The 27,170-nt window shown below is 49.4% G+C and overlaps 1 protein-coding gene across 2 annotated transcripts in view; it reads right to left on the reverse strand.

The window, feature by feature from the left end:
- Window positions 1-26,379, reverse strand: part of GFRA1 (GDNF family receptor alpha 1) — a 214,722-nt gene extending 188,343 nt beyond the window's left edge. For both annotated transcript variants that reach the window (XM_040486568.1, XM_040486567.1), the window contains exons 1-4: window positions 26,253-26,379; window positions 25,637-25,951; window positions 24,539-24,832; window positions 23,248-23,331 (exon numbers count right to left, since the gene is read on the reverse strand). In XM_040486568.1, coding sequence (XP_040342502.1) covers window positions 23,248-23,331; window positions 24,539-24,832; window positions 25,637-25,676 — 418 coding nt within the window. In that variant the 5' untranslated portion in view covers window positions 25,677-25,951; window positions 26,253-26,379. The remainder of the gene's footprint in view (window positions 1-23,247; window positions 23,332-24,538; window positions 24,833-25,636; window positions 25,952-26,252) is intronic.
- Window positions 26,380-27,170: the final 791 nt, after the last annotated feature.

Consider the following 27,170-nt stretch of genomic DNA (forward strand, 5'->3'; position numbering starts at 1 on the left):
AAAATGGCTAAAATCCAAAAACCTGATGACACCAAATGCTGACAAGGGTGCAGAGCAATAGGAGCGCTCTCGTGTTGCCAGTGGGATCACAAATTGTCCAGCCGCTTTGGAAGACAGTCTGGAAGTTTTTGCAAAGCTGAGCATGGACCTAGAATACAGTCTATCAATCACACTCTTACGCATTTACCCAAATTAGTGGAAAACGTATATCCACACACACACAAAATGTGAACACACCTATTTACAGCAGCTTTATTCACAATCTCCAAAAACTGAACGCAATCAAAGCTAGAAGGAAGATATCCTTCAAGAGGAGAGAGGATACACAAACCGTGGCACATCCAGACAATGGGACGTTATTCAGCGATAGAAAGAAACGAGCCATCAAGTCATGAAAAGATATAGACAAACCGTAAGCACAACTGCTAAGGGAAAGAAGGCAGTCTCAAAGACTGTATGGTTCTGACCACATGCCGTTCAGGTAAAGGCAAAACTACAGACGGCAATCAGTGAAAAGATCAGTAGTCACCAAAGGCTCAGGGGAAGGGCAGAGAGAAACCAACGGAACAGAGATGGTTTTTAGAGCAATTAGACTATTCTGTATGATACTGTAGTGGTGGATATAGGACACTATATATTTGTCAGAACCCATAGAACCATATAGCATAAAGTGGAATGGTAACATATAATAGAGACTTTAGTTAATAATAACTATCAACACCGGCTCATTAATTGAAACAATGCACCATATTAATTCAAGAAAGACTCAGGGGAGAAGATATATGGGGACTCTCTGTGCTACCTGCTCAATTTTTTGTAGATCTAAACCTGTTCTAAAATAGACAGTCTATGAGTTGAAAAAAAGAAGAAAATGTTTATAAAGACAATGATTAGTCTGCACAGACACTTGATGAAGTAACTATTAAAAGATACACATCTACGGGGCACCTGGGTGCCTCAGTCAGTTGAGCATCCGACTTCAGCTCAGGTCATGATCCCGCAGTTCATGAGTTCAAGCCCCACATCAGGCTAGCTTCTGTCAGCCTGTCAGCACAGAGAGCCTCTTTCCCCCTCTCTCTGCCACTCCCCCGCTTGTGCTCTCCCCAAAATGAATAAATATTTTAAAAAAAGAAAGCTACACATCTGCAAAAAGGACACCAACCCAGAGGGATTAGCAGAGAAATCCGTTAGTAAATTGATAACGTAATTGATACGTTAGTAAATTGAAAATGTATTGACTACTTAAAAACAAAATCTAGCTTTGGAGGATTTAAAAAAAATTTTTTTTTCAACGTTTATTTATTTTTGGGGCAGAGAGAGACAGAGCATGAACGGGGGAGGGGCAGAGAGAGAGGGAGACACAGAATCGGAAACAGGCTCCAGGCTCTGAGCCATCAGCCCAGAGCCTGACGCGGGGCTCGAACTCACGGACCGCGAGATCGTGACCTGGCTGAAGTCGGACACTTAACCGACTGCGCCACCCAGGCGCCCCTAGCTTTGGAGGATTTAAAAACAGGGTGAAACCGTATGTCTCCTTGAACGATAATGTGAATTATATCTCAATAAAACTGTTACCCGAAAAATGTGCATGGTCCAAAATACCCAGTAGTTCTATTTATAAGGGTAAATTCCCCTATTTATGCACAGAGAGGACAGAGTAAAAGTATTATTGCAGCATTATTTGTAATCTCAAAAGCAAGAAACTAACCTAAACACCCATCCAGAGTGGATTACCATTCATGGAAATACCTATGCGGTAAAAGCATAAAATATGGACAGGATGAACAAACAGCTCCGTGATGACTGAATTCCAGAAAGGCAGACAGGAAGACATCTGCTCAGAACAGCAAAAGGCATTTCAGAGTCAGTATGTCCAAAATAGAAGTCTAAATGCTCGACTCCCAAAGCAAAAATAACACTCACCCCTGGTCTTCCCCACCTCAGAAAACAGAACCACCATTCATCCAGGTAAATGACAACACCAACACTGGCCAGTAGTCATCCCCGACTCTTCTTTATCTCTCACCCTCCATCAGTACATCCTGGGCATTGCCTGGAACTAACTGCTTCTTATCACTAATGTAGTGTGAGTCCCCATCCGCTCTGGAGTTGGTGCTCCATCAGTCTTCTAACCAGGATTTCTGCTTCTCCTCTTGCCCTACAAGAACCAAGACCCACAATCCAAAGATATTTCTAAAAATAGATAAGATTATGCCATTACCCTATCGAAATTCCTCTGGTCTCTCCAAGAGCCTCTCATCACACTTGAAATAAATCCCAGTCTTTATCACGGCTCACAAGGTCCCCCAGCCAGGGGGTGACCAGCCCTTCACTGGCTCTCTCCTACCCTCACTCGCTCCACTGCATTCTGACCTGTCATTCTGTTCCCTGGTCCCACCTGGCCCACCCACCCCCACTGGGCCTGGCCACTGGCTGCTTCTCAACCTCAAAGGCTCTTTGCCAGATTTTACTGTGACTTTTGGTCAAATGTCTCACCAGAGGGGGCTTCTTCTATTTAAAGTAGTGCCCACCCCCTTTCACTCTCTACCCCGTAACTTCCCTTTGTCTTCATTACATATTCCTTTATCATCTACCTCCCCTCCAGATGGAAGGGAAGCTCGTCAAGGGCAGGACCTTTATCTGGCATGTTCCCACCATATTCTCAACATAGAGAACAATGTCTGGCTCAAAGAAGGCACTCAGAAAATACTTGTAGAATTAATCAATTACTCAGTGATGCTTTTATAGACTTCTTTAACCCCAGTAGTTCCTTTTTTTTTTTTTTAATTTTTAAATATTTATTTTTGAGAGAGAGACAGAGAGAGAGGGAGAGAGAGAGAGAGAGACAAAGCATGAGTGGGGGAGGGGCAGGGAGACAAAATCCAAAGCAGGATCCAGGCTCTGAGCTGTCAGCGCAGAGCCAGATGCAGGGCTCGAACTCACGGACCATGAGATCATGACCTGAGCCGAAGTCGGCGCTTAACCGACTAAGCCACTCAGGTGCCCCTCAGTAGTTCCCTTTGAAAAATACATGAGGCAAATTGGGCAGCCAATGGTGTGTTCCACAGGCTGAATCCGACAGATCTATGTACTTACACTCCTCTGGAACATGGTCCAGGTGGGGTGAGGGAGAAGAGGGGAGAAGAGGGGAGAAACCACAGAGCTGGAGACTAGAAGACGGCGGGGCTTTGCCGTTCTCTCACTGTAAGGCTGGGGCCAAGTGACCCACAGTCTCTAGACCTGAGCTTCACCTACAACATGCCAGGTTTGCTCCAATCAGGTGGGTAGAGAAACAGCCGCTAGTTCCCCTGGAGTCTTAAAAGGCATGGAGGGGACCCGCCGCCCACAGAGGACGGGAGGCAGCCGGCCTTGAGATGACGTCAAACCCCCAGCTGGTAGATAGCCTCAACAATTCACATCTCACCTTGGACAGTTTAACCAAAAGCTCCCTCAGGTTCCCTCCAGCCCCAAAGTTCTAGGACTCATGGTTTCAAACTGTCTTGAATCTGTATCTCTTCCCACAGTTGAAGGAAAATCAAAACACCCAAAACAACTTGGTTTTGAACCGTGGAGTTCACAAAGCATTTGTCGTGTGTCATTTCAAGCAAGCCTGCCAACAAGGCTATAAGGTACCTAGGACAGGCATGAATATGAGCCCAGGTCACAGCTGAGGCTGGGAGAGTGGAGGGGCCAGCCTAAAAGAGTGGAGCTGTCTTTGAAAAGTAAATGAATTAAATCCCTGGTATGCCAGCACTCGTGCTCCAGAAGCTTCTTTTTCACAGATGGGTGTAGTCGGTCCCCAAATGTGACAATGACGACAATGGCTGAGCAAACCACGCAGGCCCCACAGTTCCCGCCACACTACACTCGGATGTTTAGGCACACAGGCTGAGTATGCAGGCCTGTTCCTCCCCGCGGAGTCCTAACCAGCCTGAGGCCATTTCTTCAGTCTCATCTCACACTGGCCTTCCCCAGGGCCTGCTCCTTCACACTACTGGCCTTGCCCTTTCCCTGCCTGGAGGGCTCTTCCCACCCAGCCCACATCTGATCCCTATTACAGGCTCTTACCACCAGCCTCACCTTGAGAGCGCTTGTCACGCTTGGGGATTTTCCACGTATTTGTGACTATAAACTCCATGAAGGCAGGGCCAATCTGACTTTGCGCACCATTATATCACCAAGTACCTGGCCAAGGATGGCATGTGTGAGGCTGAGATGTCTGGAAATGCTGAGGCCCTTTTGTGACCTTGAGGGACAAGTGCGGAGCTTCTGGAAGATGTCACTCTTCCGGGGAAGGGTGGACCCTGAGGACGATACCCTAATACAAAGGGGCAGATCCAAGACTGAAGGTCAAGTCATGTTCTTGGGGCACAAGAACATGGTGCCCTTGTGAACTCCATGGGTTCACAAGCCAACCCTTGGTGGCTCCATGGGTTAAGCGTCCGACTCTTGATTTCAGCTCGGGTCATGATCTCATGGTTCGTGGGATAGGGCCCCAAGTCAGGCTCTGTGCTGAGAGCACAGAAGCTGCTTGGGATTCTCTCTCTCCCTCCCTCTCTTTGCCCCTTCCACTGTTGTGCACACATGCGCTCTCTCTCTCTCTCTCTCTCTCTCTCTCTCTCTCAAAATAAATAAATAAACATTAAAAAAAAGAAGAAGTCATGTTCTTGGGGACAGTGCCAGAAATCTGCCCTACCTCTGGATATATTATAAATTCCAAGAGCTAACAATTTCCCTTTGTTAGGCAAGCCTGTTAGAGGTAGTCTTGATGTATTTGAGGGGCAGAAAAAGGCAGAGTGACTACAGAGTCCCTGTGCCCTTCTGGAAGAGAATAGGACAAGATGAGGCCAGAGAAGTGGGCACGAAGCCAATTACTTAAGAATTCCTTTTCCGAGGATAGTCCAGATGCCGGCAGGGACAAAGTCATCACAGCTTCAAGTCTCCCCACCCTTCAGGCCTATTTTACTTGGACATTCTGCATACGTCTACTGAGGGCAGAGAAAGAAGTGTGGGACTCTGCTCCTGGACCAGTTCGCTCCTTAACCATTCTGGTCTCCTGTTCTGTCATCCATGCATCCACCGACACCTGGACTTGGGGGCCATAAAAGACTCTTTCGACTCCGACATTCTAGAATTATTTCCCTCTGCATTCTTTTTATAGGAGACACCAATCGACAGAGAATAGGAACCCAGCCCCCAACAAAGAACTGTCACTGAAGAATTACATTTTCAAGGCAACAGGGCAAAGTTGGTCACTTTGGCCACACCCAGATACAGTCTCCAATTCAGACAGCAGCTCTGTTCGCATCTCAGAGTCCTGGAGTGGGGGGATGCAGCCATGGATGCTTTTTTGGTATAAGTTACACGAGCACCCCCAAAAGCAGAGGCAATGGCCCTAAAGCCTCTCACTGCTCCCACCACCAACTGCCCTCCGGCCACAGGTACCTAGTGGAACCCGTGGTGGTGATCTGTACCCCATCACTGTTTCCCTGCCCCAGGCGGCAAGAGGTGATCATCAGAGACAAAGACACACAGGCTCCCAGGAGCCTGGCATCCCTGTTCGTGAAGAACTGCACCAGCCTTTTACCCCCCCTAGAGCCCTTGGCGTTCTAATGTTGCACTTCAGCCAGTGAGGAGAATGGTCAGTTCTTCCTTGACATTTAGGTCTCAGGGCAAAGTCACCTCCTCCAAGAATTCCCTCCTCACTTCCCTGTGTGACGGGATTTCCCTTTCCCTTCCATTTGCTGTCACAGTGGTCTGTCTTCTTCAGAGTACTCACTGCCATCAAAAAATGCTTGTTTTAATTCACTATGTCTCCTCTGCTAGACTGTAAGCTTCATGAGTTCAGGGGCCTCATCTGTCTTGTCTGTGCCCAAGCCCTCAGGAGCCAGCACCATGCCCCGCCCACAAAGGTTGGCTTGCTAAATATTTGCTGGTATTTTAAAACGTGATATTTAAAAATTTTGTCAACGATTTGTTGAAGCCACCCAAAGATCCTTGACAAATCACGGAAGGGCACGTGGCAGGTCAGAACAGGAAGTTCCCGGGGAAGTCATCTGTTTGTTGCACAACAACTTTTGACCGACACAGCTGGGTTGGGAACAGCTTTCAGAGTTTCATCCCCCTCCCCCACAGGACAATGACAGCACAAAATTCTTGAAGTTGCTAGCTTAGAACCGATGGTCTGACCCATACACTGACTGTGCATTGCCAAAGAGGAACAGAAGGGTCTAGCCAAAGAAGCAACTTATTTAATGGGACGTTCAGAGACTCAAACCCAGGGACTTGACACATGCCAAGAATTTCTCAAGTCCCCAAGGCCAGTCCTTTGGGAGTTTAAACACCACAGTCTATAGTATTCCTTGACTCCTGGAAGCTGGTGGGGAGGAAAGTCTGGAAACACCGGCATCCACACTCAGCATGTGGAGATTCATGAGGTTCCCCCCGGTGAGACGGGGCCAAGTCCACGGTCAGGGATTACAGAGCAAAGTCACCAGAGTCACTCTGGTCAGGGGGGAGGTATGTTCTGAGAGGAGAACACAGAAGAAGGCTGAACGAGTAAGGGGAAGGTACAGGAACAGGCAGGCCAGGGAGGCCACCGCGTTGTCATCATTCTGTATTCTAAGAGGCCGCTCAGAAGAAACGGAAAACAACACAGTCCTTTTGTTTTGTTTTGTGTTTACAATGACCACATATAAACCCCCGAGTATAAATTTTTCTATTTTAGGGTTTTCTAAACAACATTTAACTTGGTGTTTTACATCTAGGGTAAATATTTGCCCGGAATTTCTGGCCCACATCAGAGTGCTTATCTAAAAAGTTATCTGGTCCTGCTCTTAGTAGGAAAATCTCCGTTCGAGTCAGGATACTCACCCTGCGTGTGAACCCGCAAGAACTCTCCTTCCCTCAGTCTCCAGGGTTCACCACAGCATGAGCCGAGCGCCGGCCAGATCTGCATAACAGCCCTTTCTGGAAGGTCCATCTGTGTGTGCTGCACTTTCTCTTAACTAAGGGAGAGGGTGTGTGGAGGAACAAGTCGAAGACTGACCCTCCGCTCAGGTGCCAGGCTGCGGGGAAGGTTGGGGAAAATTAAGCACCCAAAAGGCAGGGCTGCAGATTATAACAAGGGAGGCAGGCAGCCGGCGCATACGACGGGGTGTGGCCGCCCTGTATCACACAGGAAACAGGCGGTGGGTCATCGATCGTTCATCTCAAGACTGCAACTACAAACCCACGAATGGGTCTGCAGAAGCAGCCACAGAACCTGAAAGAAAACTGGAAAGCCAGGACAAGGGCCACCCTCACACGCGCCTTCCCTCGGTGCAGTGAGATGTCTCGAGGCCAATGAGTGCACTCTCATTTTCTCAGTGAGAACTTCTCGAGGGGCGCCCGGGTGGCTCAGTCAGTTAAGCGTCCGGCTTCGGCTCAGGTCACGATCTCACGGTTCATGAGTTCGAGCCCCGTGTCGGGCTTTGCGCTGACAGTGTGGAGCCTGCTTGGGATTCTCTCTCTCGTTCTCTCTGTCCCAGCCCTACTCACACTCACTGGTTCCCTCTCTCTAAAAATAAATAAACTTAAAAAAAAAAAAAGAGGGGCACCTGGGTGGCTCAGTGGGTTAAGCGTCTGACTTCGGCTCAGGTCGTGATCACACACAGTTCGTGAGTTCGAGCCCCACATCAGGCTCTGTGCCGACAGTGCAGAGCCTGCTTCGGATCCTCTGACCAACACTCTCTCTGCCCCTCCCCTACTCTCTCTCTCAAAAATAAATAAGCATTAAAAGAAAAGAACTTCTACCATTTTGAGGCCCCCGCACAGTGTGTTATACACACACACCACTGAGATCCCAACCTCACGGTGACTCTGCAGAGCAGATATTATCTACATCTGACAAATCAAGAAATTTCTGAGACAGAAATAACTTGCCTAAGTCATGATCTGATGAAGTCTGGATGCAAACCCAGGCCCGACTCCAAATCCACATTCTTTCCACCACAGGCGCTGCTCCCCCCAAAATAGAAAAACACCTCCCTAAGATGCTAACATGCCTCTGCCTCCCCTCCCCTCCCCCCCACCCCAGGTTGAAGAGAGAAGGCAAGCTTAATAGGGAACTTGCCAGACTTCTAGCCAGAATGTCTTCACGGAAACATCCAGCAGGCAGTTACATGGATAAACTCTAAAAAGGAGCTCCTCAAATTGAGCGTGCAGACTCCAGGGTCCTCTGAACCCCACGCAGGAAATATTGGTGGGAGCAAGGGACTCAGTGTGGCACCAGCACGCGAGAGGAAGCCAAGACCGCGAGAGGGCCCATATCCTTGGGGGCCCAAGGTCAGTCCCGCCAGTCATGGCAGGCACTCAACAAACTAAACTAGGGTCAAGAACACGGAAGCATCTGGGAAAACTTCTGGCCAAGTGCAGAGACTTCTTCCTAAGTCTCCCTAAAATTAGAAAGACGTCATTTTCCCCGTTCAAATACAAACCAGTGCTTAGAGCAGAGGTAGCTGAGAATCCATCTTGCTTTGGTTGCTTTGGGTTTTGACCTCACAATCAAACAGGCGACAAGCGGAAGAGCGTGCAAGGAGCTAGCCCTTTGGAGCTGGATGCACTTGGCTCATGTTCCAGATCCTCCACCAGCTAGCTGTGCAGCCTAAGGCACACCATTGGACTTCTCTGAGTTCTTGGTTTCCTCTCACGTAAAACGTGAATAATCCTCCCCACTCCCACTCCCCCACTCCGGGCCAACACTCAGGGCTTTTGTGAGCATTAGACGAAATAACCTATGAAGGCATCGCGAACCCTCCTGCTGGGCAGACAGCAGGCATTTCACAATTAATGTCTTCACAACTGCTCTCCGGCAACCACAGCAGCTTTGACTCTGACCTCGGGGCTGGGACTTGAGTTGGAGGCATCTCAAAAACATGCCTGGGGGCCATCACAGCTAAACCTTCAAGCCTGAAGAGGCTTATTACTCTGGAGAGCTCACCCCTAGCTGGCAATGCCTGCTCTCGCGAGGAGTCCTTGTCACAAGAAGGGTACTCCAAGAGCCGGACCCTTGGTAAAGGTACACGTGACAAAGCAGCCGGCATTCAAACAGCAGTGGCCACCAAACCCAAAAGTAAGTCACTCCCAGCCAATGCCCTTCGGTGGGAGGATTCCAGAGAGATCTCAAATCCAGACAAAGGGGACTAGGATGAATGGGTCGTGTTCAAGAATTCTGACCCTCACCTGACCCCATGCACGATATAGAAGCAGTAACTTCACTTTCTCCGCAGAGCAAGGTAGCCACCAACAGCTGGGAGATGTCAAAATGAGGCTGCCCGGGTCTAAACTTATCCCTCCTCCACCAGGAGAGGAAAGCAAACACATTTCTGAGTCTCTAATCTTTATGTTTTGCTTACGAGGAACAAGTGTCGACAAGATACAGGAGACGTTGCTTTGTTTGCCACCAAAATGCATAGAACATAATTTTATATGAAACTACACCCGCTTAATTGTGATGCATTAAGTATTATGTTCATTGTTTCTGAAACTGGGTAGAAATGAATAATTTATTTCAGACAAAGGAAACTCTTGAATATGAAACGTCTCATCTTTGAAAATTACAATTTGGAAGACAAGGATGAAAAAGTACCCACAGCCAGTGAACCCTATACCACTAAGAGAAAACAATGCGTCGACTGTTTCCACTTTGTTTTGCAAACATTACATTTTTTAAACAGCCTTGAAAATAATAATGGTAATAAAAACCCGCTAGGCTTTCACCACACCCACATCCACTCAACACAGAATCAGCATATCCAATATAAACTTCCATGCTGGGTGAACACCTTTACTTTTCCCACCAGTGTGCCTTGGCTCCCCTGGAATCATTCCCCAGATCCCTGCACCCCCGGAGTCCCTGGCACCTCCTTCTAGAACTTTCTTTCTACCATCGGGTTCCTTTCGTCTTTCCTCCTCCTCCCCTCTCCCTCCGTGGCACTTCACTCTGCCCTGAGCTTTCTTTCTGGTTCTCCACCATGTTCCTAGAAGCCAGCACAGTGCCAGGCACAGAGAGAGTTCTCCAAGAATGTGACTACTGTTACTTTAGAGTAGATAATCCATGTTTTGGACTGAACTGAATTGGTGATCTTCACTTCAGGAGGTACGGCTATTAAAGTCTCCCTCTCCTTTTTCTCCTTGTCATTTTTTTTTTTTTTCAGAGCAGAAGAGATCTACATCCACTCAAATAATCTACCATTCCTGTTTCGTGCTAATAAATTGGGAGAGGAAGAAGAAGGGAGGCAGAGACTGGCAGTCACTCAGCCACCATTTACTGGGCGCCTCTGAGCACTCTTCCTAAGCGTTACCTCCAATAACCTTATGCATTAGATACTATTATTATCCCCATTTTGAGATACAGAACCTAGAACTGGGTAACTATTTACCCGCGCTCCCACAGCTGGTAAGTGCTGCAACGTGGCACGTAAATCTGGGTGTGCTTAACCCCCAGACTTTTGCTCTGTGCCTCTGCTCTTAGACATTTCATAATTTCCCCGGATCATCAGGACCTCATCTCCTGCCCCTCCCCAGTCCCACCCCAATCTCTGGAATGAATGCAGATGGTCTGCCTGCTGATTCTTCATGTGGGAAAGTGCTGCCCAGCTCTGGGTGCGTTCCTACCCGGAGATCACTTACAGCCAAAAAGGGCAGCGCCCTCTCTCCCTGCTCCCCCTCCGACAATAGCATGAAAACAATGTCATAAACACACCCTGGGCTCAAGAAAGGACACAGGGGAGGGTCCGGTCACTTCTTCAGACCCAGCTCTGTGAGCGGCAGTAATTACCGGCTCCAGTTCCAGCGGCCGCCCCTCCTCAATCCTTCCCTCGCCAGGCGTGCCCTGGGGTGAGCGGGCATCTCTTTCAATTAAGACAGCTCCTTGCATTTAGGATCTTTGAGTTTTTATTCAGACACTCTCTTGCGAAACGTTCTGAAGCAAGTCGAGAGACTGCTGCAGGAAACAGCCAAGTGAGACACGGGATTAGGGAGCCAGGAGAATGAGACAGTATAGAGAAAACAGAGGAAACACAGGCCCCTATGTCGAGTCCTCTAAACAGGTACTACCCAACGGGGGCTGAAAGGTCCACAGAGAAGCTGGGAGGGCCATGTCTCCCATCCAAGAAGACAGCCTGAGCCACTGGCCACGAAGGGAAAAGGCAGAAGCCCATCCTGAGGCCAGGACAGAGGGCAGCACTGGGGTTGGGACAGGGATGACGCAGAAAGGGAGGCGGAGACTCATTCCTCTCAGGGGGCCCAGACTGTCCGCATTCCCACCGCCCACCAGCGGAGGCCTCCTCTTACCCGCCAGGCAACCCAGCATATAAGGAATAATTTTCAGGGACGTTCTCTCCCACCACGATCATTAAGACCCTCCAGGCCCTGGCTCCGGACCGCTCTGCCTCCTGCACTCATTCCTCCGGGCACCCGTCTGCTCTGCTGTCATCTGTTCTACGGGTGCCTCCAGCCGCCTTCCCAGGACCACCCTGCGAGGACCAGGCGGCCCCACTGACCCCCGCGCCTCTGCGCACAGCTGGCGTCTAAATGGGAAGCTGTGCGCGCTTGGTCTTTGCATCCTGGGGCCTGGTGCACCTTCTCTCCCCGCAGGAAGAAGGTACCAGGAACGGAGGCTAATAGCACAGGGCTCCTGGCCTCACTCTTTCCTTCCCCAGAAGGTACCCTGTGTGATAAGAAGTTACTACTCATGCTAACAGGCCTACGTCATCCTCTAGTCTAGGAGCATCCAGAGCCCTTGTATGCTTTGAGGACACAGAACGTACTAAGCCGAACCAGATGCGACTTCTGCTTTTGTGCCACGCTGACCTACCAAAAGTGGCAATTTCATACGATTCAACCTGAAAATGCAGCACTGCTGAGGTAAAGGAGTCCGGTTTCTCTTTCTCCGGTTCTGCTGAGACAAAGGCCAAGCCCCCGAGTGTGGCAAACCCGCCTCTCTGTCCCGTTCTTCTCTCACCACAGTCTGTACCTTGCGCTCCGGCCATAGCAAGCGACTTAACACCAGCACCCTGGACACTCCGTGCCTTTGCCCACACCGTTGCCCCTGCCTCGAATACCCTCCCCAACCATCTCTACCTACCAAACTCCTAACCGTTCCTCAAAACCCGGCCCCAAGTCACCTTCAGCAAGCCTTCTCTGACCCACAACTCCCATCAAGTCAGGTGAATAGCCCTCCCTGGGGCTACCTGTGAGCCTGGTGAAGTTCTTCTCAATCACTCACCATTTTGCACCATGACTTCTTTTGTTTATACCTATTCCTAAACCAAAAAGAAAAGTTTTAGAAGGCAATGGCTGGGTCCTATTTACTCCTGAATCACCCAGGCTTCACATGAGGCTCTTGGTAAGTTCTCAATAAATAAATATGCAATGAGGGAATTTGGCAGAAATGTCACTCCAACACGCTGAAGTACTGAAAATTGATAGAGATCACAGAAACTGGCCAACTCTTCTCTTTACCCTAAAATAAATATATGCATTATATTTTATCTCTGCCTCTACTGTCTCTATCTGTCAGTCAGTACGAAGTGCCTAAGAATCCTTCATGCAGTTTGTGCACCTAACTTTCCCAGACTATCTCTCCTCTTACATATTTGCAAATGGGGGCTACAGCCTGGGTTCTGGAACCAGACTTCCTGGATGAGAAGGTGGCTCAACCAATGCCTAGGTGTGTACCCCTACACAAGTTTCTCGTGTGGACCTCGGTGTCCTTATCCACCCAGTGGGGCTGAGCGTACCTACCATTTAATAAGGTTGACACAAATTATTCCACGCGAAACGCTTAGGCAATGACCTCTCTCAGCTGTTGCAATTAGTATTATTATTTTTATTCCTCTTGACGTCTCATGGGGAATATGGTTCGAGTTTCAGTGCGGTCACTCCTTTTCCCATTCAAACGCCACTTACTATCTTCAAGGGCACAAGAAAACGGTGGTTCCAACGAGGGCTCCCCAGAATTCATGGATTTCCTCGTATCTTCTGCATTTGAAACTCATAGTAACAGGGATCAATGAAACATTTCATAAACATGGGCTTTAAGAAACCTGCTGGCCTGTTCCTACAAAGAATGCAATCAATACTTATTTTCATACATTATTAACTGTATACCAAACAATAATGTGCAAAGGGTAATAGAAATAACAGCCCGCATGGTGCTTCTTAGACCATTCAGAGGGACGAAAAGGAAAGTGGTACCAGCATGGTGAAAGACAAATGAATAGCATATTAGGTCACCTTAAAGTGGGACTAAACTACATATTCCTTTCTTTACCACTGTGTAATGCTATTTATATGACAACATGACAAAAAATGGCCCTAGGCACTCTGCTCTAGTTTAGAAGCCTTCCATCTCACACTGCAATGAAAAAAAGATACAATCCAGAAATTGCTTCTTTGGTTAATATTTCTGCAGTTCCGCAGGAATGGTTTTAATAGCGTGCGTGTTCTGGATTTCGGTTGTCAATTAAGAACCCCACAGAATGCAGGGATAAATATTAAAATAATAGAGATTGGCTCGTATTTCACCTTTAGAGGCCCTTTGTCGAACAGTGTTTGAAGGTGGAAGACAGAGCAGGCAAGACGGGGAATTAAGGAGGGAGAGAAGCAGATCTTCCCTTCAGCATATCCTTACTAAAGGGTCCAGGCCTGTGTTGAAAAGTTCATCACTTACCAGCAGAAGGAGACAGGAAGAACAAGATACAAATCTGCACTCTTCCGCTCATGGGCAGTGTGGCCCTGGGAAAGCTACTCAACCTCTCTGGACTCAGGTCTCTGTCTTGGAAGTCAGAGAGAATACCTGCTGCTAAGTGTCATGGGGGACCGAAAGGAACTAATGCCCATGAACAGGCTGGGCAGTGCAGGACAATCAGCCGGGACACCCCGGGGGACTCTCTCCCCACACTCACCCCCACTTAAAAAAAAAAACAACAAAAAAAAGTGCAGGTCTGGAGATTACAGAGCTCTAGTACTGATGGGCAGCATCCCGGAGGGAACTGTGGTTTGACCAAAAATAGGCCATTTGACCAAATGATTAAAAGTCTGTCATATGCTAATGTTTGGATGGGGCGGACCCTGGGCCAATTTAGTAGGAGTAAATTGCAATTGATTTTCGAAGAAATTGCTTGTTCTCTTGCCTTTCCTCAGCTGTGTCACACTCTCTCACACACAGCTGCCTTTGTCACAGCCAGAACCAACTGCAACACATGTCAAGGAAGATCTTTTGGAGGCGAAATGCTTAATAATATAGATAGCCACATTCACGCATACATTATAAGTACAGGCAGACACGAACAGGCAGACGTACAAATATATCTCCCTCTGTGTGCATATACATGTTTATATGTGTTTTAGAGGCCTCGAATTTAGAAACAATTCTGCACCATGGTTGTGCCCTTCTGTATGTTTTGCAAATCCCTCGGTGGTTGGAGAGCTATCCGGAGTCATTTTTATTTTTTTACAACAACCTACTGTTTGAATAAAGCTCGTGAAGGAGCACAGCCCCAAAACCTCCTCTCCACACACTCCCCAGCCCTATCTATGTAAATTCTTGGAGATGAAAAGCAAATGGTTAAAAGATCACAGAAGATAAAAAATCATAAGAATAAAGGTTAACAATGGCTGCTTTCACCCCTAATTTCTGATATGGTGATAGACCCTCTTAGAACATTAATTAGAATGGAAAGAGATGAAAGAAATGCCCAGGGGACATAATAAATTAGCCCCTTATGCAAATCACCCATTCGTTTTCATCACTGACCCAGCTAGCTGAGTCTCTAAATTACGGGAAGCGGTTAGCTTCTTTAACAAAAAATTCCAGATGAAAGATTAATTTTTTTTTTTTAATCTGAAGGCTGGGAGAGCTTACAGCAAAAAATAATTTCTCACTTTCCCCTGCAGACAACTCTCTGAAGGGGGCCGAAAAAATATGAAAATTAACCTTCCGGCTATCGGCTCCTGTTGCCAAACAGAGACTTAGTAATTAACCCTTACTCTGAAACAATTCCAAAACAACAGACAACGACCCTCCTGAACGAAAGCCAATGGCTGTGGTTCTCACCCTAACTGTGGAGAAACCAAGTATGGCTTCAGAACAGGTGCACAGACCTGAGCAGGGGAAGGACAATATAAAGGAGGTGGGGAAATGCCAGGATGTGGAGAGTTTCGAATATCAATTTAAAAACAAACACACACCTAATTTTACTTGTCATCACTGTCCTGCACAATTTATGTTCTACTGCCCTAGAAATTTATGGAACTCTCAGATTTCTTATCAGTGAAATAAAGGGATTGGACGAGAATGACCTCCAAAAGTCCTACTCCATCTACAATCCAGGGATTTTATTTATCCCTTTGTAAAACAAACACGGCGCTTCTGATGATTTAATTTGTTTAAATATAATCTGATGACGTGCATTGTGTCTTCTGAACTCACTCCTGGCTTCATTTTTCTCTTTCCTATCTCATTTTCCCCTTGTCCGTCTTTTCCCACTCACTTCTTATTTTGTTTCATTTTCTCCCATGTATTCAAATGAGATGCTTTAAACACATTCTGGTTCAAGTAAGGTATATATTGCATAAATCATGCTTTATAAGTGTTAGTAATATGAAAAATATATATACCAAGATCACAAGTTTCTTTGGTATGAAGAAATTGCTGCAAAGAAAAACAGTCTGTCCCAGAATAATTCAAGATTCAATATGCAGGCCCTTTAGAAAAGGAAGGAAAATACGTTAAAGACCATTCTAGTCCACTGCCCTCATTTTATCAAAGGAGTGGCTACCTCTCAGGAAGGGCAGACACTTGCCCAAGGTCACCTGGCTGGTGAGGGATAAAGCTGGAGACAGAACACCAGTCTCCTGACTCCTGAACAGTACCCCATGGACCAAACAATCCTGACTTGACACCTTCTTTTGCAAATTCAGTACTATATCCCAGAGACCCAAGAAAGAGCATCTTGTGGAAAGAATAAGCTTGGGCAGCAGAAAAATTAAGAGATGGCAGAAAGAAACACTTCCAAGGACTAAGGAGAAAGAATGAGGACAGACCTATTGGCCATAAATAATTTTGCACCTTGTCACAATCTTCAGTTCATGCCGTTACCTGTCACGTACTGATGTTTTATCTCCCCTCTTCCGGTAACAGGACCTATGGTCCTGCGATGCAAAAATATTTGGCTCTCTCTAGCTTCACATCCCTCACTGGAACATTCAGGCCTTGGCCATAAGTATCTAGACCCTGGAGTGACCTGCTGTTTTCTCCATGAAACTTCTTGAGGTTGACAGTTAATCTAATAAAGTTTGCCTTCGGGAAGTGGTCAGTGATACAAGAAGACATACATTCCTCGGGTCAACGTGCAGGTAGTAAGAAAGTACGTGTAGCCTATGACTACCTTGTTTCTGGAAAAAGAAAAAAAAAGACATATGTGTGTAGATGTGTGTACGCACACCTACGTATATACACGTTCACATTTAAAGGAAAACACATTCTGGAAAGTCTCATATCAACATGTTTACAGTGGCTATCTTTGGGAGCTGTGACTAAGGCTGATTTAAATTCCTTTTCCTTTTTTACTTGTTTGTAATTTCTTATTATTCTACAAAAAAAAAAATGAGTTGCTGAGGGACTAAGAGAGGGAGAAAATAAAAACCGAAAGTCATGGTCTGCGAAAGTGAAATGTAAGTGTACTCAGCACGGCCTGTGGAGACGGACGCATCTCCCAGGTTTAAGGCATGCCCTTCTCAGGGAGCAGTAATTCTTCCTGCTATGAGGGGCGTTGGAGAGCAGATTTATGAGCAGAGGTTAGAAGAATGGGAATCAGTCAAGCTGAGAAGGGAAAGCTGATCACAAGAATCCTTAAACACAGGAAGAGCCCCCACCCCGGGTTATCACCACCTGCAGCACAGGCACCTCTGACCAAAGAACATAAAAACAGGGCCCCAGAGGAACAGGGGGATTCAGAGCAGGAATACGGAAGACTTTCCCCAAAGGGAAGTTAAGACTCAAACAGGGTTATTAAGAGACAGGCCTTTCCTCCAGGGCCCTTAGATAAAGGATAGATTTTTCATTTTTGTCCCAGCTAGTTTATGAGCAGCCTTCCTGAAGCCTTGGGATGGCCATCCTTTTCAAGATATAGAATCGTTGTTCCATGACCAGGGAACAAGGTCTGCTGAAAAGAGTCCCGGTCTTGGAATCAGGAGCGAGCCAACAGCTAACGTGACCTTGGCACCGCATGAAAAGTGGCTGAGACTTCCTGGGGATCAACGATGCTTCTGTCCAGTATTTTACATATAGTGTCTTCAAGTCCACAAGAACCTATAAGGTAATAACCTTCATCTCATTTTATATCCGAGGAACCTGAGGTAGAGTGAGCTCAAGTGATGTGTCCAAAACGAAGTGAGTGGCAGGGCTAGGATGCACCCAGGCCGGTAGGCCTCAGAGCATCAGTTCATTCTCCAGCACTGGTACCCACAAAGGTGTGGACGCACGAAGCTGCCCAGGGCACTGGTGGGACAGCAGACAGTGGCCTGGCTTGTTTGGACGCAGGGCAGCTGCGGTGAGATGGAAAGTCAGTTAGTGGAAGGATCTATGGAGGAAAACTGAAGCCAGATTGTTCCTACCGGTCACCAGGGTGCTAAGATAAGCCCTGCCAATGAGAAGGCCAGGTTGGATTGAGAGGAACTTGACACAGTGATGGCAATAAGAAGGTCAATGTAACATTCAAGTGCAAGTTGAGTATATTTAGGGAATGGAGAGAGGAGAGCAATTCAAAAGACAGCCGGTGGACTGCCAAAGACTTGGTGATGGGTCTGGCTGAGGAATGAGAATGGCAGACAGGGTGGAAGTAACCCCAAAGCTTACGATTTAGGTAGACAATGTCACATGTAAGACAGGAGAGTCGGAAAGAGAAGGGTGTAAGGAGAAAAGGGGAGAGATGGTGAGATCCATCTTGGATGCGTTGGGTGTGAAGTAACTGAGACACATCCGGACGGAGTTGTGCAAGACACAGCTGGAAATGTTGGTTGAGAGCTCTGGAGAGGCTGGAGTTAGAGGGAAGGCACTGAGTGGTCGGTCTAAGCGGTAGCTTCCATCCCAGGAACGGATGAAGTTTGTCTAGAAAGCATGCAGAACAGAAAGAGGCCAACAGTGGCCTCCCCTATGGCATTGCCATGTCCTGGCAAAGGTCTTAGAGGCCACCCTCAGGCAGTGTGGCCCTGGCCAAATCACCTCCCCTCTCTGAGCTTCAATTCTGTAAAAACAGAAGGTCAGACTAGACCTCTAAGGCCCTTCCCTGATATCCAAGCACCCATGGTTAACAAGATGGCTACTCAGAGCCAGGAAGAATGCTCCATGCTGACGGGAAACTCGGCATTAACAAGCAGGTCCCTAACTTTCCAGCGGGAAAGACAGACACATACATAAGGCCGCTCAATACACTGTGATGAACTGCTATCATAAAGGCAAGAGCAAAATGCAGCATATAAGAGTCCTGAGTAGAGGGTGCCTGTCTGGGGGAATCCAGCACGGCCCTCAGAGATGAAGTTGGATCTACGTGTCGAGGCACTAACAGAGGCAAGAGCATGTGCAAAGGCACAAAACAGCGAATGCACATGGAATACCTGGGGAATGGACTGCTCGGTGCGCTTGAGTGCAGAGGAGGTGACGGGGTTTGTAGAAGGAGGGCAGGCGCCAGCCGGCCTGCTGAGGAGTTTGCCAGACAAGGAACAGCGGGGGTTCTAAACTATTGGCAAAACGTGATTAGAGTTGTTTTGGAGAGCCGAGTGCAAAGCAAAGGGCCACCAGACACCCCAGGACTTGGTATTTACAAACACCTCTCTCTTGTCCTGATTTCACAAGATAGCGCAGGACCTTATAAGACCCATCTTCGATATATAAAAGTTTTAAGGAAGCTTTTTTTTTTTTTCATACTGACATAAATACGATGGCACATTAAAACAGAAATGCTCAACATGGCTAACTATTCACAACATCATTCAGAAAAAGAGAAGCCATACTCAAAAGAGTGTTTGGGGCCATCTTCTCCTGAAGCAATAGATTTCCAAGTATGTGGGAACCAATGTCAAGATCCTAAGGCTTCCTGGGAAGGTCTAAGCCACTCCTGGGACTCGGCAGGAAATGATGACAGAGCTAGAGGGCTAGACCTTTGTCTTTCCCCAAACCAGAGTCAGCATGTTCAAATCCTAATAGCGCCCTTTCCCCACCTCTATCTTGTCTCTTGCCTGCAGTACCATCGGCTTTCGTCATGTTTGAGAAAGGCTGGCGTCTCTTGACTCTTCTCTACAAAACCCAACCTCCCAGTCAATACTTTTAGACCCCGAAGCCCTCTTTTTCCCTTGCTGCCATAGAGGTGCTTATATTCCCCTCTGATTGTCCATCCTCAGGCTGTTCTTGGCACCCACTGTGCCTTCCAAATTTCTCGTTACTCTGCTCTCCCCCTAGAGAGTCCAAAAGCACGGCCAACGCGTTCATGTCCCTTGCGAATCACCATGTACTTTTTGCTGCTTCTAGGACTTTCACGAAGAAGAAAAGGCGAGGTGAAAAGAGCGGAAAGTTACGGTAGAGGTGAAACAGACGTGGTAGGTCTGTCCTCTGGGGCTCCATATGCCCACGTGGCTCTGCTCCCTTGGCTCCCAAGACACTTTTCCGTGTTCTCTCCTCTCCTCCAACCTCCTTTGGCACTGGCTCCCTCCTTCCTTTGTGCACTCCCCCTCACGGTCTGGTTCTTCCCATCTGAGACCTCTAAGAACCACTCTGGCATCAACCCACAACAAAGGCACCTCCTTGAGCCCTTAAAAGTGTTTTTAAGGTCAAATGCTTCCACCAACACGTTTCCACAAGGGCTGTCCCTCCAACTCCCCACTGCAGCTCCCCAGTTCTCGCCTGACTAGACTGTCTGATTTCCCTCCTGCAGCGCAGGCTTCAGACCAGAGATGACAGGTTTTAGACTCTATCTTCTTTTCCTCCCTTCCTTGTTCCTGCCAGGCCACTGATCGCACGTCAACACAGCCTTTGGTGATCAAGTAAACAATGGCAAAGATGGCTGTGGGTGTGAGGAGCCCAAAGAAAATGGAAACACAAGAACGTCAAACATGTCTTGTTCGGTGAGACAATTCAGTTCACATTTAATGTACGTGGATAAACATTCTCTTCACGTTAGGCAAAGAAACCCAAATATGGAAACTGTGATTGCTACCATATCTGTAAAAGGCAGAGAGGCCCTGTTGTCCTGGTTTCGTCAGAGAGCTTTTCAAGACAGAAGAGATGTTCTAGAAACTCGGATTCAAACCACGAAAGCAACATTCGTCATCCTGCTCTTCTGTCTTTCTCTATCCTACAAATGCCAAACTGGATAAGATGCATTATTCGAGGACTTAAAGCCTCTCAAGGTTCCATTTGGCTTCCCTAGGCCCACTCAGGGGACACGGTCACTGTCAGAGGTCAAAGCTCATTAGCACTGGAACCTAAATTCAATGCCCTTGAGATATAAAACCTAGCTCCTGGGGCGCCTGGGTGGCGCAGTCGGTTAAGCGTCCGACTTCAGCCAGGTCACGATCTCACGGTCCGTGAGTTCGAGCCCCGCGTCAGGCTCTGGGCTGACGGCTCGGAGCCTGGAGCCTGCTTCCGATTCTGTGTCTCCCTCTCTCTCTGCCCCTCCCCCACTTGTGCTCTGTCTCTCTGTCCCAAAAATAAGTAAACGTTGAAAAAAAATTTTTTTTAAATAAATAAATAAAACCTAGCTCCTGACAAGGCCTTCCTGGCTCTGATTAATTCATTATGACTTCTGGGTTCTCAGCAGGACCGGTCTCGCAAGCTCAGGCTCCTATCTGCTATGAAAAGAAACCTGGCTGGGAAAGGGATCCAAGAAAATGAATGAGTGAAACTCGGTCCATGCAGAAGAACTTCCAAAGTTCATAAAAGAAATTCAGACAAACCAGTGGTATCTGAGAATGGCCAAGCCCTTTGAAGTGTAGAATGAAGGCAAGGATTGAAAACACCACTGCAGACCACAGTGAATGGGCTCTGGAGGTGACTTCAATCTTCCATCAGAATCATGAGCTGTCAGGACTAGAGATTATTTACTTCAGTGGTCTCATTATACCAAGCAAAGAGAGACCCCGACAGGGAAAATGAGTTTGCTGAAGTCCTATCGTCCATAGCAGTTCTGAAATTAAAACCCAAATGAACCTTCTTCCTTGCCCACCTCCTCACTCCTACTGTACCCAGGGGGGGTTCAATCCCTCCAAGCATCTTAGGACAAAGACTAAGGAGTAAGCCTTCCCCAGGGCAGGTTCAGGCAAGAGGCACTGCTCCTCAAAGGACCAGGAAGGCCAGGTTCGCCTCCAGTATGCCGTGTGCCATATCCCACCCCAGCTCCTACAGACTTGCTCCCATGAGAGCCCAGATGTGTCTGTGGGTCTTTCTTCCAGGGCTTGAGACACTGCCTTAGAGGGGCCAAGGGGACAGGGAGCATTAGTAGGGATTTGGAGTGGAAATTATCAGTATTGTTTAGGTAATACACGAATGCCTCTGGTGCTAAACTTATACCCTTGTATCTTATCCCAGAAAACGTGTAGACGTGCGCGCGCCCACACACACACACACACACACACACACACACACACACACACACACAAACACACACACACTTTTTTTCCTCCGAACCAAAAAAAACAGAATAATGTAGAAGAATGCTTCTCAAGCTTTATGTGTATATGAAGCACCCAGTCCAGGGATTTTCTTAAGGTACAAATTCTAATTCAGTAGGTCTGGGATGGAGCTTGAGATCCCACGCTTCTAACCAATTCCCAGGCGATGTCCACGCCACTGGTCAAAAGACCGCGCCCTGAACAGCTAGGGGCAGATATTACAAAAGCCTAGAATCAGACAAATCTAGGTTTAAATTCCGGTGTCACTGATCATGAGCTTTGCGGTCTTGGGCTGGTTTCCTGACTTCACCCTGCTTCAACTGCTTCATTCCTAAAGTGGAAATAATAATATCTAAGATACACGTGAAGATTGTTACCTAAGTTCATGATGAAAAGCTCTTAACATCGTGCCTGGAATATAAGAGGGGCTTAATAAACGCCAGTTGCTGGCTGTCTCTAAGATTCATGAGGGCAGGGGTGACATCTGTCTGGCTCACTGCCAAAATCCCAATGGCTAGAACGTAGTAGGTACTCAAAGGATGTCTGTGAATGTATGTATAATACACCCACACATAGTATCACTATTTACACACTCCCTTGGCTGTCTATGGCTTTCTGCAGGAAAACAGAAAACGTTTAGAAACGTTAGAAACCAGGACACCCTCACCAGTCACAAACCATCATCTCATAGAATTCAACATGAACCGCCACGTAGAACCACCAAGAAAACATATAATCTGTGACGGCTGTATACACTTGAGAAAATGTCTTAACTGTAAACAAAGAAAGGCAACATCAGTCTGGAATCTGTATGTCATTAAGAGAAACTACCACCTTGCTCATTATTTATGGAGCTGCCTGAACGTCAGTGTTATGAAAAACGTAATTCTACAACGCAGTGCACTTCCAAAACAAATGTAGAACTGCAAAAGGAGACCAAACAAATCCCGGGAAGCGAGACCACTTTTTAAAGGGCCATTGGAGCAGTAATACATTCTTTTACACATGCCCACACTTGCTCAGGAAAAATTAAAAACAGAATTGTTAACAAATGGTAGAGTTTAATCTTTCAAATCAAAGGCAGACCCGTGGGTCCGTCCGAGATTCTTCAACAATCTAAGATTATCTTCAGAAGTCTCGGAAAGTAAGTGGCATCATTTAAACCGATCCCTTTGCAGGGAGGCACAGTGAATGGTGTGTAGCAAGAAGGGAATATGATTGCCACCTACAGACAGAAGTAGCACTCCCTAGGCAAGAGCCAGCCAATCATATTTCAGTGTGAAAACAAAATGCAACCAAATCACCTCCCTCCAACCTTTCAAATCACCACACCACATTACTTCATTTAGAATTACTTTCAAGTCATACAATCATCTCTAGGCATTCTGCCTCTTCATTATCATCATCCTACTTCTAATTTCCCAGAAACACGGTGCCATTCCAATATCTACTTATACACTATCTGAGAGCCAAAGCGAATGCAAGCCAATGGATTTCAAGCAGGCAGAGGCCTCAGAGTGGAAGCACGAATCTGCTTACCTGGTATGAATGGGACCACCCGGAATATATCAGACAATCTGCTGTTAACTGGTTCATAAGGGGAATCTTCGAGCAGATCATTTCCTAAAAACAACAGAATGACTGGGCTTAGATCTGGAAAACAGGCATATTTCAGAGAGTTGTTGTTATTGAATCTAAATTCTAATTATGCTATGATTGTGTAACAAAACGATGCTGAAACCTTCAAAGATCTCAAAGGCATCTATTCGGCCATGGATATTTTTCCCTCCCTCCGCCTTTGTTGTCCTTGCTCTCCCCAGAGTGCCATGAAAACACTGGAGAGCAACCCAGCCTGATCTTGCCCGAAAACTCTCCCACTCTTTGCAAAGGAATGAAATACGAGAGGAAGAAACCAGTGATGTCACCAGCCCAGCTTGCCTCCAGGAGCCAATGGAAGAAAGGTGACCCAAAAGAGGCCCCCCGTGTCTTTGCTCTTAAACATGGCATGTGGCCAGAAAGCGGGTATGCTGGCTATTCAACAGGCATAGGTTCTGGAGGAAGTGGCAGCTGAGAGGTCAAGTCTGTAGGTTACAAATTCTTGGTGTGAGTCTCCATGGAGAATGAATGCACTGAACGTTTGTGTTAGATTTACAAACCTCAGACACCTCTGGCACACAAGGACCCCCAAATTCCCCTTGGAATGGATGGTTGTGACAAGTGGTCCTTTTTCTCTCAAAGCCACTTCTGTGTTAACTGAGGTTTGAACCACACCAGCTGGTTCAAGACTCAGGGAATCTAAGATGACAAATGCTTTCTCACACATCTGCCTTTGATCAGGTTTGTGGGGGGTTAAGATAGAATAGATTCTACTGGACCTTTCATTCTTAATTCTTTATCTGATGTCAGAATAGATAGAAAGGAAGAAAGGGGAGAGAGTCCGGACACGATTCAGGGCAAGTCTTTGTATTATTATTCTCTGAAGCCAGCTCTCCTTGGAGAAAAGTTGTGAGTTCCTGCCAAGTCTTTTAACGGGTTCCTGCTCGGATGCTCTGACCAGGTTTCAGAGAGGTCAGCGGGGGCCCGGGGGTGTCCCCCACCCCCTTATGGGTTTTCCAACAACCAGGCCCCAACAATGCTGCTCGGGAGGCAGCAAACACCAGCTGCGGCTGTCCCTGGGGGCCAATGAAAGGTCCTCATTCTGCAGCTGGGGAGAAGCGAGTCGCGGATGAGGTCAGCGGGACCCGGCCGAGGGGCCCGCCTGCCTTGGAGGGGGGGAGGGGGAGGGGTGGGGAGGGGGAGGGGTGGGGGGGCGAGGACGGCGGGCGCGTACCCTGCAGGCTCTGGTACATGCTCCAGTAGATGCGCAGGCAGTTCTTCTCCTTCTTCATACCCCGCTTGCAGCGGCAGTTGTAGAGAGACTTCTGCTTGAGGGCCTCCATGGCACTGCGGCACTCGTCCTTGGCCTCCAGGCCCGATGTCAGGCTGAAGTTGGTCTCCTTGCCCGCCACGCACTGCCTCAGCGTGCGGTACTTGGTGCTGCAGCTCTGCTCTTTCAGGCACTGATCGCTGGCTTTCACACAGTCCAGGCGGTCCCCGCCGCTCACCTCCGCCGACAGGAGCAGGTCTACGGGCGGAGGGGGAGGGAGCGTGAGGGCAGCTGGGCAGGGGCCCGAAGCCCCAGGCTCCGGGGAGGGCGCGCGCTAGAGCCGGCTTCTGGGGTGCCCTGCGCAGCCAACGGGCCCGCCCCTCTACGCCGGGGAGTGCTTTTCCCGCCCCGGGACCTCCTGCCTCCTTGGTCTCCCCACCCCCCACGCCGTTCCCCAGCCAGCCAGGCTTTGCGGGCTTTTCGCGGTTTGCCCCGCAGCGCGCGCCGCCCACCGCGCGTGCCCGCCCCGCCGCTCCGGGGCAGAGCCCGGCGGGAGCAGCTGCTCGGCCCCACCCGACTGCAACCCGGGGCTTTCCGAACAGGAGGGCGGCTGCGGGCCGGGCGCGGGGCGGACGAGCCCCGGTCCGCGGCCGGCCGGGCGGGGAGCGCTCAGACGCTATTCGGTGGAAAAAGTTTTCCCTTCCAAGTTTGCTCTCCCAGTCCAATGCTGGCCCACACCCCACCTGCCCGCTGCGCCTCCGCATGCTCCCGAGACTCGCTGGAGGCGCGGGTCCCGGGGCTGGAGGGCTCGGACCCCTTCGCTCTCCGCCAAGATAGGGCATGAAAAGGCACAGAAATTAAAAACCAAGCACAAAAAGCTGCGGGCAAGTGCCGCGCCATCCCCGCCTCCGAAGCCCAGTGTGCTGAGGATTCACGATCCCCTTCCCCCAAATGAAACTTCGCCCGCCCACACCCAGCGCCACCGCACTGCAATTCGAAGGGGCTGCCGCGAGGACCCCTCGGACTCAGCGGGTAGGAAAGCTAGCGGCGGCCTCGACTTACCCAGGAGCGGCAGCGCGAAGTACAAGGTCGCCAGGAACATGGTGCCGGCGCGCAGCTGGTCCCCGCCCCCCAAAAAATCCCGAGCCGCCGCTGGGTCTCTCCGGGGGAGCTCAGCATACAGCGTTCCCCGGACGGCCGCGCTGCTCTGGCCGCCCAAAGTTCAGCTCCATCCAGTGCGAGACGAAACTCCCGGGTCCGGCCGCCGCCGCCGCCGCCGCCGCCGCCGCCGCCGCCGCCGGCGACTCAGCTCCCGGCGGGCGGCTGGCGCGAAGGTGGGAGGCGGTTCCGCTTTTAGGGGTTCAGGTCTGACCCAACCTGGAAGGGAGAGCGCGCTTTGAAATGAGAGCCGAGAGCGCTAGAGCCTCCCCCGCCCCTCTGCCCTCCCCTGCTCCCGCCTTGGGGGACTTTCTAGCTCCCGGGTGAGGGCCCACCCCTAACCCGGTCGGGGCGCAGGAAGGGGGCGCGGGGGGGAGGGCATGTACGTGTATTCCGGGGAGCCGCCCGCAAGGGCAGGGCGGGGGCTGGAGAGGTCGGACGCGGGCTCCCAAAGTCCAAGGGGCGTCTATCGGGTCCAACCCAAGAGGCTGAACGCAAGCAAATAAATAAATAACGTTACTTTCCGAGCGCTGCGAGCGGAGCCAGCAGCTGCCGGGAGTCGAAGCACACGGCGGCAGCAGCTCTTCCTCCAGCCCTGGCGCAGAAAGAGCCCCTTCTCCCTGGAAGTTCGCCGCCCCCTCCTCCAGCCAGCTCGCTGGCTCCGCTGCCGGCCCTCTTCACCCAAACCACCAATCGCCGTCCCCGGTCGCCGTCCCCCCTCCCCTCCCTTGGCTCGCCTCCTTTCGGAGGCAGCGGGGCCATAGGGAACCGACGTCCCGGCTGGGGCCGAAACCCGGTTCGCGCGCCCCTACCCGCCGTGCGACCGCTGCCTCCCGGGTGTCCGCGCCGTGCACACACTCGCCCAGAGCCCTGGACTCGGGCTCATCAACGCCACCGCCCGGGGCGAGCGCAACGGCCGGCAACCCCGGAGCGCTAGGGCAGGTGCAGCCCGCAGTCGCGCGCGCCCCCGGACCCCAAAGTTGAGGGGCGCCTGCAAAAGGGGAGAAGGGGGTGGGGGAGAGGCGATGGGTTCCCAAACCCACAGAACGAGAAAACTCTCTCCAAATGCCACCAACCTGGACTCAACCGACCGTGTCCAGCTGTGTCGAGGAGCCAGTTTGTTTATTTATTTATTTATTGGGGGGGGGGTGTCCCCGCCCCTTCCTTCCCTTTCCGGACTCACTTCTCTGCGCTAGGAAGAAGATGCGGTAATCTCCGAGAGCTCAAAGAACTGAGTGGGGCCAGGAAGATTTCCGAGCAGAGCCCCGGCTCTCGGGTGCCGGTGAGGGATATGGGAAGCTGTGCGGAGGCTAGCGGGTTCCGAGGCCAGATTTCTTTGCCTGAGGACCCTCGGCCTGCTCCTGCTCCCGCCGCCCCGTAGCACACCCGCCAAGCCCCTCTGAGGCTCGCCCGCCGGGACGCCTCAGATGAACACGCC

This window comes from Herpailurus yagouaroundi, unplaced genomic scaffold, assembly GCF_014898765.1.
Source record: "Herpailurus yagouaroundi ecotype Mexico unplaced genomic scaffold, PumYag 163, whole genome shotgun sequence".
Taxonomy (NCBI): Eukaryota; Metazoa; Chordata; class Mammalia; order Carnivora; family Felidae; genus Herpailurus; species Herpailurus yagouaroundi.